This window comes from Rhea americana, unplaced genomic scaffold (assembly GCF_003343005.1).
Source record: "Rhea americana isolate MKP2758 unplaced genomic scaffold, rheAme1 scaffold_15, whole genome shotgun sequence".
Taxonomy (NCBI): Eukaryota; Metazoa; Chordata; class Aves; order Rheiformes; family Rheidae; genus Rhea; species Rhea americana.
In genome coordinates, this window is record NW_028185594.1 from 1,959,151 (window position 1) to 1,971,263 (window position 12,113).

The window sequence follows — 12,113 nt, forward strand, 5'->3', positions numbered from 1 at the left end:
AAAAAAAAAAAAAAAAAAACAAAATGGCACCAAAGAAGGATGTAAAGAAACCTGCAGCAGCCGCAGCACCAGCACCCGCGCCAGCACCCGCACCCGCGCCAGCACCTGCGCCAGCTAAACCAAAAGAACCAACAATTGATCTCAAGAGCATCAAGGTAAATGGATGAACGTGTGCTGATCGCTGACCCAAAGTGCTCTCAAATGGGGAAGCTAGCAGAGTCCCTGCTGAAACCTGCGGTGAAACATTATGTGTGTTTGGTGCCAGTTTGGGGACTGCAGTGAAATGAATGAGTAACCTCAATCAATGGATTTCTTGATCTGGCTGAGCTTTTGATTGTCTAAGTAGCTGGAGGTGTGTAAGGCATGGCGCATGATTTAACACAAGAGTAAAGCCTGGTGATTTCCAAAGTATTTTGGAGGGTGGCCCTCAGAACTTCTGATCAAATCAGATCAGTCTAACCCACTTGGTAAAGCTGAACTTAAAAGTTCTGTCAAAAAAACTAAAGCAGATGCATGAGAACTAGAAAGGGTTACTGAAACTTGAAATGCAATGTTTTCCTATAGTGCTGTATTAAAATCAGACATTGTTTTGCAGTTTTCTCTCAAATTCCTTCCCAAATTTTTGCAAACATTTGATGACCTCTTGGTTATGTGCTTCAAAATCAGTACAGCTTGTCTTTAGAAGCAGAAACCTCTAAATACCCCAGAGGAATAAAAAGAAGAGATTTGGCAGTTTCATCTTCTTTTTTCCTCTCCCCTCCATTTTCATCATACAACAAACATGGATTCAGACCATGAGCTGGAAATCCATGTATGGAACTGTTTCAGGTGATTTCCTCCCCCCTTATATATTTGCTCATAACTTGCAAGCTGCTGCAGAAGAGTAAAAGTCTGTTGGAGGCTTTTCTCTGCCAGCACTTTCATTTGAACTAATACCGTCTTTAGACTCTGCATGACAATCAGCATCATTAATTGTTGCCTTGACACTTGGAAAAGAACTCCTCCATGCTAGCAAATTCTTTATTTAGGAAAGAGCAGAGGGAGGTGAAGTAGATAAAGAGATGAAGAGACAGACCTGTTCCTCTGGCTATGACTATAAATAGTTATTCTCCACCTACCTGACAAACTGATTGGTCCCAGTACCAGTTTCAAAATTCTACATAAGGAATCATGCCTCTTACAGAGAAAAGAGGGAATACAAASACTCCTAATGGGACCTACTCATTTTAATCTCTGGATGAATTCTGGTAAAGTTACCTTAATAAATACACTGTTATTCATAAAGCCCCGGGATTATGACCTGTTTAGTCAAATTTCTTGAAGTTTTCTTTAGTTTTCCCAGTCTGTTCCAGTAAGTCAGTATTTTGGTGAACCAGGATGTTTAGTGTTTCCAATAAGACTGAATCTGAACTCACTGGCAAAATAAAACCAGAAGAAATACATTTTGAAAAATTTAAAACAATCATAATGAAGGCTATACAGACAGTCCACTGTTTTTGAGAATACCGTCTGAAAGTTAGATTAGACCTCACATTTCGTTCATCTTCAGAGATAGAGGGACACGAGCTAGATTTCCTACTAAATAATTTAACGTGATTTGATGGCGCTCTCTGTCCAGTTCATTAGGAGAAAATAGAATTTTCAGCTCCAGTGATCCTAACTAATCTATCTTTACATAAATAGACTTAATAGTATATCACCAGTTAAAAAATGGCAGGCTGTAGTCAGAGGCATCTCTGCAATTCAGTATGACCCACTCCTTTACCCAGACAGTTCTCAGTTACAGCAGGAGACATCTGCTGGGTTTTGTCATATTTAGACTGATAAAGAAGATAGTCTGCTTAAATCCATTCTTTCTCTCGAAAGCTATCAGACATGATATTCTCTCTTTAAATCCATTCTTTCTCTCGAAAGCTATCAGACATGATATTCTCTCTTTAAAGAGAGGGGAAAACCTGGACTGGTAAAAACAAACTATTCTCCTAGCACTAATGACAGCACGTAAGCATCACTATTTCTACTTGCAAAGGAGCAAAGATAAGAGCAGCACGAAAAAGAATACAGAACCACACAGTAATGCGGTGGGTACCCAGCTGCACAACACAACCGTACAGCTGTGACCATAACATGATGCAAAAACCTATGCTGCATGCAAGGATGGCAAATATCCCCTCCATCCCCTGACCTTCCCCTCCATCCCCTGACCTTCCCCTCTCACCCAACAGTGGTCACAACTCGCCCAAGTGCATTGTGGTGTCTTGCGCATGGAGCTCTGAGAAGAGATCAGGAATGATTGTAGCATGGTTGATCCTGCCTCAGAGCAGAGGGTATGGATTGGATGACCTCCCAAAGTCCCAACCAGTCCTGGGTTACCAAATTTCACCCTTTGAGAGCTCGGGCAATGAAGGGAAACAAAGCCTTTTWATAACTGACCTGCCTGGGAGATGTATGCGACAGAATCAAGAATCAAATTCACATTTTCTGAATTCTAGTCTAGTTCCTTCTCTAGCATTAACTAATCCTTCCAGGCAACTAGTGAAGTATCAGCACAGGAAAAGACAAAGCATCATCTCCAATAAAAGTCTGGAAGTGGAAACTCCTCAACAAGCTAAGCTTTCCACCTGAACTCTCAGTAAATGATCCTGCTATGGTGCTCTTTGTGCAAACTATCAGGAACGGAGTCAAAGTCTCCAGCACATTGAACGGCATCAAGCAGTCTCCCCTTCGCTCCTCAGACAAATTAGTGGCCATGCTGAAGTTTGCTACTAATGAGGGGTTACTGGGAATGCCAGGTTGTGTTGCTCATGATGTTCTGGGGAGCTATACAATAGGAACACACATTAAAAGGCTTTCTCAGCTTTCATAAAAAGACATTACACTGCTCCTAACTATTATGACCGGAGCTTTTAAGCACAGAATCATCTAATAAGGGCTAATTTAAACCAAGTCAGTCAATATTGGCCATGCACTTTGTTTTAAATTGTCATCAGAGATTACAAGATTCTCTAAAACTTCAGAAAATGGTTTTTGTACATGGTTTCCTTTCAGGTTACCCTTACTCTTAGATGCCCTGCTTGGCACATCTTCAGGGAACGTGGTTTTCAAAGCCTTTTGGGGTGCACACTTTGAAAATCAAGCCTGTTTTTAAAAGGTCTCAGTTTGGGTACGTTTAAATGCAGACACCACAAAAATCTCCAGTAACCTTCAGAAGTGGTGACAGGCCTTTTGCCCCACTTGCTGACAGAGACTGTTCCTTCTTCACCTTAGACTGACATTTAAAACAAGTACTTGGTTGTTTCCTAGTACTAGTAAAAGCTGGTATGGGATTTGCTATTTTTGAGCACCACCTATGGACTACAAAACTGATGAACAGGGAAACTGAATACTGCTAGAGGCAAGACTCTACACTCTGCCCCTTCTCAGCTCACCTTTGGCTACAGTGTAACAGCAGGGACTGGGAGAAAAAGGGTGATTTTCTTTTGACAGGGAAGTTTAAAGCCCCCCCTTTCCCCCTCCCCCATACTCAGAAATCAACATAAAACAAAACTGCTTTGCATAGGTCTTTTGAGGCTGATTTTTTAGTTTCAGCTTTCCTTATTATTGGTATGCCCTGGATTTGAATGTTAGATACAGAGGTTAATAATTTAAACTGGACACATGAGAGTTACCATATGGACTACTACAGGAATGGACCACAATTGAGAGAGGAAAGATCATTTGAGTCAGTTTCTTGAGTCCCCAGGAATTTTTGTGCTTAAAATGTAGCCCAGGAAAGTTCCCAAAAGGCAGCTCATCCCTTTGGTCAACTTTCTTCTCATGCACACACTGCAGTGAGAAGAAACTTCCAGCTGATGGCCAGCACGTCACAGGTCTATATCTGCAATAACTGGGATGGAACAACTAAGGCAGTGAGGAATGGATAAACTTCATACTGCCCATGTTTCCGTCTGTTTAACTCAACTCTCATCACTGATATGAAGAATACACTTTTTCTTTTTTTAATTAGAAGTCTAAGGGCAGTTCCCAGCACACACATCCAGTCATTGGTCCAAATTCAATCTAGTACCACTGACTGCAATGGTTTGGGACCTGGGTGCTGGAGATGCTGAGCTTGGTGCCTCACAGGCTTCTGCTAAGAGCACAGCACCCCAGTCTGATGTCATACCAGGCCCTTTGCTCAAAAGACACACCTGTGTGATTCTCGTCATGCAAAGCAATCAGGCTCTCACAGCTATCTGTACTGTAAGTGATGCTCATTTGGCAAAGAGCACTTCCCATTCCAGAATTTCAAGACTGAAACCCCAGCATGGGAGCCCAGTTATGCAATGCCAGATTGCAGATAATAAGTTACCTGCATTATTTTTTTGAGGGGTGGAGGGGAGGACGGGAGGAGAGAGACAGAATCAGAACTATCTACCAGCAAAGACTTAGTAAGCCTTTGCTTAATTGTGTGATGCATGATGAAGCCTGCTGCATGAAAGCAAACCCGTGTGATCATTTTATTCTTAAATACAGAGCTTTTAAGACAGTAAAAAAAAAATGCTTCTCCAAATGTCCTTAATTCTTATTGCGTTCACTACTCAAGTAGATCATCTCTGAACAGAAATTGCATCAGATATAACCAGAGAGAGGTAAACTTGCTAAATGCACTGACAGAAAGCTTCTGGGCTGGAGGGCAAGTGGGACTGCAAATGTCAGCTGAAGCACTGGAAGAGAGATCATGCTGCAGACAAACTACTTTCAATGCGGCAGAATGAGAAGAGGAATGTTAATAGTAGCTTCATTCAATACTGCTAAGGGCTTTCTTAGAAACCAGTAAGGTTTTGGCTGAAGCATTTGCCCCAGGCCTTCATATTGTGCCTGATCCACTTCAGTGAGGACTCCAGAATGATTCCCTAGAACATATATACCCATAGGGCAAGGTCACTAGTCCTCAAGCTTGAAGGGGGCAGATGCAAATATGACTTAGCCTTAAGAAATGCAAAAACACTTGACACCATCCAGATCAGCTTCCTGCTCCAACTTTGACCGCTGAGACACTGCAGCACTCAGAATTCACCCTCCATAAATCCCTTGCCCCACCAGCCACACCACCTTTGCCAAGGCCAGGTTGCAATTATAGGCAGGTACCAAGTCACCAGATAGCCAAGGTGCAGCACAAAGGCGTCCCAGTGCAGGTAATCTGGACATCACACTCACCTATGCACCGAGACATCCCTTTGGGACAGCATTGAAAACCAGAAGGAAAAATAACAAAAAAACAACAACAACAACAACAAAAAAAAACTTTCCACCAGAAATACCTTTTTTAGAGAAAAGTTTTCAGAACAACTTTGCCCCCTTTTTTCCATAGTGCGCTAGTAAGCAAGGAGTTCCTCAGAAGCAGAAACTGCCCAAATATACACAGCTATTTTTCTTACGTTTGCTAGCTTAAAAATTGTTTGAAAAGTAGTGATTTGTACCACGATCCATTCTTAGTTATTCACAGCTTTGGCAACATTTAAAAGAAGATACCTATAGCCTTTGGATGGTTTGAGGAGTGACAAATTTTGGTAGAAATAATGTAAGCTAAAGCAAATGACACCAAGAGTAGTATTTCAAAAGCTCACTTCAATGAATAGTGTTAGCAGCTGTTGAGAGGGAAGCCTTCTTCCCCTCAACAAATCAAAACAAGTCTGGAATATTTCTAAAACACTCTTAAATCTTTTAGAGCACAAGGAGATAGCAACAAGACAAATTCAAATATCTTACGTAAGGTATAAAGAAGGTGACCAATTTAGCCAGTGACGAGTAAAGAAAGAAGTTGCCTGTAAGGAGATATGAGACAACCGTAGCTGGAAATTTGCTCCTGCTTCCTTGAGGCTTTCTTACATCTTACATGTATTGCCAAAAAGCACTTTCAGCTGGCTGCTTTACTGCATAGCACTTAAATGTCAAGCAGCAATAGTTCAAATGATGTTGATACTCTAACATGGCCACTGGGAGGCACGTTAAAACAACGGATCCCTTTGAGATTGGAGCAGAGTTCCAAAGCCTCACATTTCTTCCACACATCCTCTCAATTATACACATTCATGCACAACCAAATGCAATTAAAAATGGGACACTTTTACAAATGAGCCCAACTGAATGCCACTTCCCACTATGAAGCTAATGAAATCTGTGCAAAACAGTATGATCAGCAGCACAGCTGGAGCATGTTTCACTCCAACATTTTAGAAGGGCACATTCATTAATCGAATCTGTAAGGCTCATCCAAAAGATTTTGTGTAACTGTAGAGTAATTGCAAAGTTACAAAACTTTAAAATAAACAAACTGTAAAGTTACACAGAGCAGTTTGGGGCGGGGGGGACACACAAACTCATCCATGGTTAAGTTCATTAAATTAAAAGAGGTTTTGAACTACTCTTCCAACCCTGACGGTCTCTCACACACAATTCTTTCTCATATATTAGTGCTGCCTGTTCTTATTCTTTCTTCTATTGTATTCCTAGGCAGTTTCATTCCAAAAAACAGAGCTCTGTTTCCTGAGAGCTCATCTGCTCCTAATATTTCTTTGCTCCATAAAAGAAATCAGGCTAAATACAAGAGGCTGTTGACTCTTCCGTAAAAGAGAAGTAGCCTCTCCAAGATCCATGCATTGATCAAAAGAGCTATCAAACAAGGGTGAGGGATGGAGAACCACAGCCCACTTTTCAAAGGTGTTTGAGAGCTGTGTAATCCTGTACTTGATGATGCATACCAGAAAATATGTGCAGCTATATTAATCAAAGATTATGCATTAATGGCAAGCAGATATCATATGAACTGTTGCAGGCACAATCCAAACTGATCACTACCAAAGGGGGGAAAAAAAAAGTTGTCCTGTATAAGAAATCAGTCATATAAGAGTCCCAGGGGATTCTCTAATTTTTTCCTCTCTGATTTTCTCCAAGACATTCAGTACGTTCTCAATCTCTTCTATGGAGAAAGTACTTTGAAATATCTGCTGGTTCTCTAATCCCATCCTAACAGAGATGATTCTCCTCTCTGTAATTCATCCAAAGGGGAACAAGTAGGTAGAACAACTTTAACTTCTAGTAGCCTCTTTTCCCAGACATTTACACAGAGCGACTGTCACCTCAACAGGCATGCACAGCACGACACAAAGGTCTGGGTCCTACTGCCCAGGAACTTAAGAGAGCAGTTTGGAAATGATCATTTGTGTGGTCTAGGTCCCACACTTACCTGCTGATAAAAAGTTGCATTCAATTCCCCCCCAATACACCCATATACAGCCAGGATCTGGTTAAATGCCTCCATCTAGCAACAAGTGAGATATAAGGTGGTTGGAAACAATACAGGAAAACCCCTTAACATTTTAAAACCTTTTCTTTGGTATAAACTTCCTTCTGGATAATAATCATTCCATTAATCAGAATTGAGTCAAATTAGAAAAATCCAGCTCTTTCTGGTCTTTCTATGTAATGCAGTTCCTTCAACCTTTTATTATTACTATTATCCTTTTTTTCACTCAACTCCCTTAAGTGTTAAGTTTTCATTCTTCTCTAACGTTCCCAGATTCATTGTTTTCTGACAATGCAGAGAACATTGTCAAGATCAGATCCACTGTAAAATATGTCTCCCTAATTATACCCTCAATTTTTGAAAAGGGCACTCAAAATATTTTGTATCCTGAGGCCGTCTGTAGGTGCCCTTACTCAAGTAGGGTAGCGTTTTAAGCCTGTAACAGACCACATTGACTTAGACCAAGATGATTCTTAATGCAAAAGTATGCAGTGTGTCCATGCTAGAATATTTCTCCACAGTAAAATTCTGTCCAGTGTACTTTTATTCAAGAGTCAGCAACAAAATGAAGGACTGCTGTTGTACACTAGTATTTTCTTACATAAAATCTGAGCTGAGCATAAAATCTGACTCCATAGTCAGGGGTTCAGTCAGCAGTCAGCTTAGACAAAGACCTCTCTCAACTTCTATGTATTTGACAGGACATCCAAGCCAGCTGGTTAATCTAAAAATCTGTTTTCTACATCCAGAACAAATCTGCCTCCAAACATTTCCTAGTTGGCATCTGAAATCTTTTGGGATAGACTTTTTTTTTAACCAACCATAAAGCTGCTCTGAAAGCAAGAAAAGAAAAAAAAAAATGTTCTAGAGAGTTAATCCAACATTCCCTTGAGTAAAGGGGAGGAAAAAAAAAAAAACTTTTTTTTTTTAAATCGTATTTTCAGGGGAACATCTTGCAGTTGCCAGCAGTAGAGAGTGAAAGGCTGAGAACAAAAGGGAAATTCCACAAAAGGCAACACACTGCGTGGACCCAGGCAAAATTTCAGCTCTGCCAAAGCCTTTAGAAAACTCCTCTATTAATACATTGGGGCTGACGGCCAAGTTCTCTACTAGCTTTCTTACTGCTTGAGTTTCAACCACAACTAATATTAAGCAGAGTGCAGGCTCCCTGGGTAACCTGTAGTGGCCAGCTCCCTTTTGTATGCAACCCACTTGGTCATGGCAGCACTTTTTCCTGAATGTGTCCCTGTTCAAGTGCTAGTAAATTACAAATAACAGAACACTCAAAAGCAAAGGCTGTGTAGCATTTTTCATGCTCCGTATGTTTTCCAGATATTCCTCCAAGGCACAAAGAATCTGTTCTGACAAAATATTTTTCAGTTAAAATGACTTGCTTAGAAATTTCTCTGTAGTTGTATCTCTAGTTTTTAAGAGGAGGGAGCAGGTTAAAAGCACCAACCTAACTAAGTATTTAGACCCATTTTGATTGTTCAATTAAAAAAAAAAAGTCTGATTCTGATTCTTTCTTTTAGAGCCCTCAATATACGGAGAATAGTCAGATGTTTAGAAAGGTTATACTTATCTTCAGAGTACCTAACTGTGTTACAAGAGAAAATCTCCCTTATTAATCACATTTTATCACTGGAGAATCAGGAAAGAAAAGTGTTCAATGAAGGAAATTGATAGAAATTAGAGAGAGCCTGGATTTGAATTTGCAACAGAAACTGTATCTGTCCCTTAATCATTTCTAGCCTGGCTGCATAACCCTCTTGATCCAGTTGAGATGACAGGGAGAGGGAGAAGTTTGAAGGAAATTTTTTACATCTTTTTACAAAATCTCACAGAATTTGGAGATGTGGTCTAGGCTTGGAGGATGCTACAAGGTGGGACTAGGCCTTAGCTACTGAAGAAACTGCAGCTTCTCCCTCCTGAGACATACCTGGGAACTCCTTTCTTGTACGCCCACGTCTCTGCTCTGCAACCTGAAAGACAAGCCCTCTCCCCTTTCCCCACTGTTAAAAGGCATGCATCCACTTTACAAAGCTTTTTGAGGGTCTCGGTCTCTGTCTCTATCACTGCTTTTCCTTCATGTCTACATAAGGAAAACCTCTTCAGTTCTGCCAGGTAACTCCTCCCCCCTCACCACATCAGTGAGCTGGAAGCTCTGGGGCCTTGTTTATAGCCAGTCCTATAAGGAAGGGGTCTTACAGAGTGCAAGCTACCGCTAACAGATTTCCTCAGTGCCCTGCAGGGTACAATCCCACATCAGTTGCAAGTCTAGAAATGCTATTGGTTCCAAAAGGCATAAATAAGTTTTCTCTTAAAAAAAAATAATAAAAATATGGAAAATGTGACCAATGTAGAGGAGCTCCATAGTTGGACACCACCGTGTCAGCACATGAATCTTCTGCTCAGGGCCAACACCTAGATTGCCCCAGGGCAGACAAGCAGCAGCATCACTGAGCTCACATTGAGCAATATGTTATCCAGATAAGGGACTGAGCAAAGCCCAGCAGAGGTGCAAGGCATCAGAGCAATTTTGTGGGCTTTGAAACAAGCCCAGAGCTTGCCATCCAGTTGCACCTAACAATAAGCAATCAACAAGCCATAGGGAAAGCCAGCCAGCTGGGAAAACATATAGGACTTCTTGTTCCCAGTGCTCTTCCTTCACTGACTTTATAGCTTACCAGAGAAAGAGGAGCCCTCTCTGTAAGGAAGTCTTGGTAAATCTAGATAAGGAATAGCCCCCTCAATGGTACAGACCCAGAAATTGCTGACATGATTCAAACTTACTGTGGCTTGCCATTCCCTGCCCCTCTCCAGCCTCCTAAAAATAGTCGTCGTAAGATGTCCATCAAGACATGGAGCCTTCTGTCACTTTGCCCTAAGAAAGCTAAAGAACTCGCCAAGGGGAGTGGCGGTTTCCTTCTGACACCTAATCCAGGCAATGTCGTCAGCTCCTCCACATAAATAAGTGGAAGAAAGGCCAGGAAAGCAGGACCACTCTCAGAGACCTCAGCTAATCCCTCCTGCCTGTCTGCTGCTCTACTTTTCCAACTCTCAATCATGGTGGGTCCATTGGGAAGCTAATGTTTAGCAGTGAGCCAATGTGTGTTACATGAGTAAATATGGCTTCTTGCTTGAGTTAGTTCTAGGGGGAGAGAAGGCCAGAAGATGCCAGTTTGGTTTGAGGAAGGAAAGCCAAACAAACCTAATGAACTGTGTTAGGCTGTCCAGTTTGCCTGAAGTTCTGCACAAGGCAGGGGTAGAACTATGGTTCCTGTAGCTTCAACAGTTAAAATTTGCTAGAGCTATCTACTAAGCATTTTTAATCTGATATGACCTGCTAAAGTTGCAAGGGAAAAGAGCAATATTTTTGTATAATAAAATATCATAATTTAGTAGTTTATGAAACAATGTACTGTGAAAAACTAATTTGAAACACAGACTTTAATGGATGGGTTTACTTTCTATGCTAATGTAAAAAGTTGCTTGCTAAGCAATATTACTTCAAAGAATCTTAATCAAATGGGGTCTGTATTAAAGCAGTAAATGACCTGATTGTACATTAACAACTTTGTTAGTTAAGAGACTTGAGATTTGTGTTGCTTAAACCACAACCGTGGCTTTCCCTGGGATGCAGATTTCAGCAGAATATTTAACAGACCTGGTGATACATTTTTACAAGGCAGGTTGCTAGTTGAGGTTGCCATGGCCTAATTGCATCAGGCAAGACAGAGATGCCAGAGCGCTCAGCTACTTTGTGCTATTTGCTTTCTCTCAGTGCATTTTCAGCAGTACTAGTTTTTTTCTCTTTCTCTTTTTCCTCCCCAACTGCAGTCCTTCACTCCTGACCAAATTAATGGTAAGTGAAAAAAAAATTAAATTTTAATGGGGGAAAAACAATGTCCACTGAACGCTAAATATTCACTAGTCTTAACAGCCCTGTTGGTGTCCGAATTACTTCTGCACATCTGAGAGGCCACATTTCTACTGCTTTGGAAATGACTCATGCATTGAACTGGATGCTTTAAAAACAGGTTCTCCCCTAGCCCCCCTTTCCTAAGCTATTTTTTGTGATTGATTTCCTTCCAACAGATCGAGTTCTCCAAGGAGCAACAGGATGGTAAGTTACAAGGCAGCCAACGTGTTTCACACGTAGATGGGTTTGAGTAGAAGCTACAGGCTAGGGGGGTTAACTTTTACAAAAGGAGGACCTTGGACTTTAGCTGGTACTAGTCACCACACTCTTTGACTTCCAAGGTGCTGTGCTGACTCGCACTGAACAGGAATCTGACCTTAGATTTCCATGCAACTTATCCGAGTGTTTATATGCTGCCTGAGCTGATAAGTTCATGCAATAGTAGGAAGAAGAAATAGGCCAGTGTTACCAGCTCTACCAGCTGAATATTTTCCAGCTGTGTTCACGTAATGACTGTTCTAAAGGATGATGAAAATGGGTCTTGTTCTTTAAAATCAAAAAGGAGACAAGCAGAGGAAGGACAACAGAAAGAGGCAGTAAGCATAAAATTTAACCTAGCTGTAGTGGCATTGCAATTTTACATGAACAGATGGTTTAAGAGATGTCACCAGAAACCTGCTCGTTACTTTTGCCAGGAGGCGTGGAAAGGAGAAAAGAGAGGCTGTTTTACTGTAAATGTGTTTATGAAACATGGAAATAGTTAACAATCAAATGACTTAAACTGTTGCATGTGATTTATCAGTCTGGATATGCTGTGATTCTAAAGCACTATACTGTATTTCCTGCTTCTCAGCAAGTCAACAGCAAATTCCAGGGTGTTCTTTTTTCCCCAATCTACTAAAC

General features: G+C 41.1%; 1 protein-coding gene across 1 annotated transcript in view; it reads left to right on the forward strand.

Moving 5' to 3' along the window:
• Positions 1–6: 6 nt before the first annotated feature.
• MYL1 (myosin light chain 1) overlaps positions 7–12,113 on the forward strand; it is a 19,247-nt gene continuing 7,140 nt past the window's right edge. Inside the window, exons 1-2 of the mRNA XM_085299304.1 lie at positions 7–155; positions 11,387–11,414. Coding sequence (XP_085155430.1) covers positions 24–155; positions 11,387–11,414 — 160 coding nt within the window. The 5' untranslated portion in view covers positions 7–23. The remainder of the gene's footprint in view (positions 156–11,386; positions 11,415–12,113) is intronic.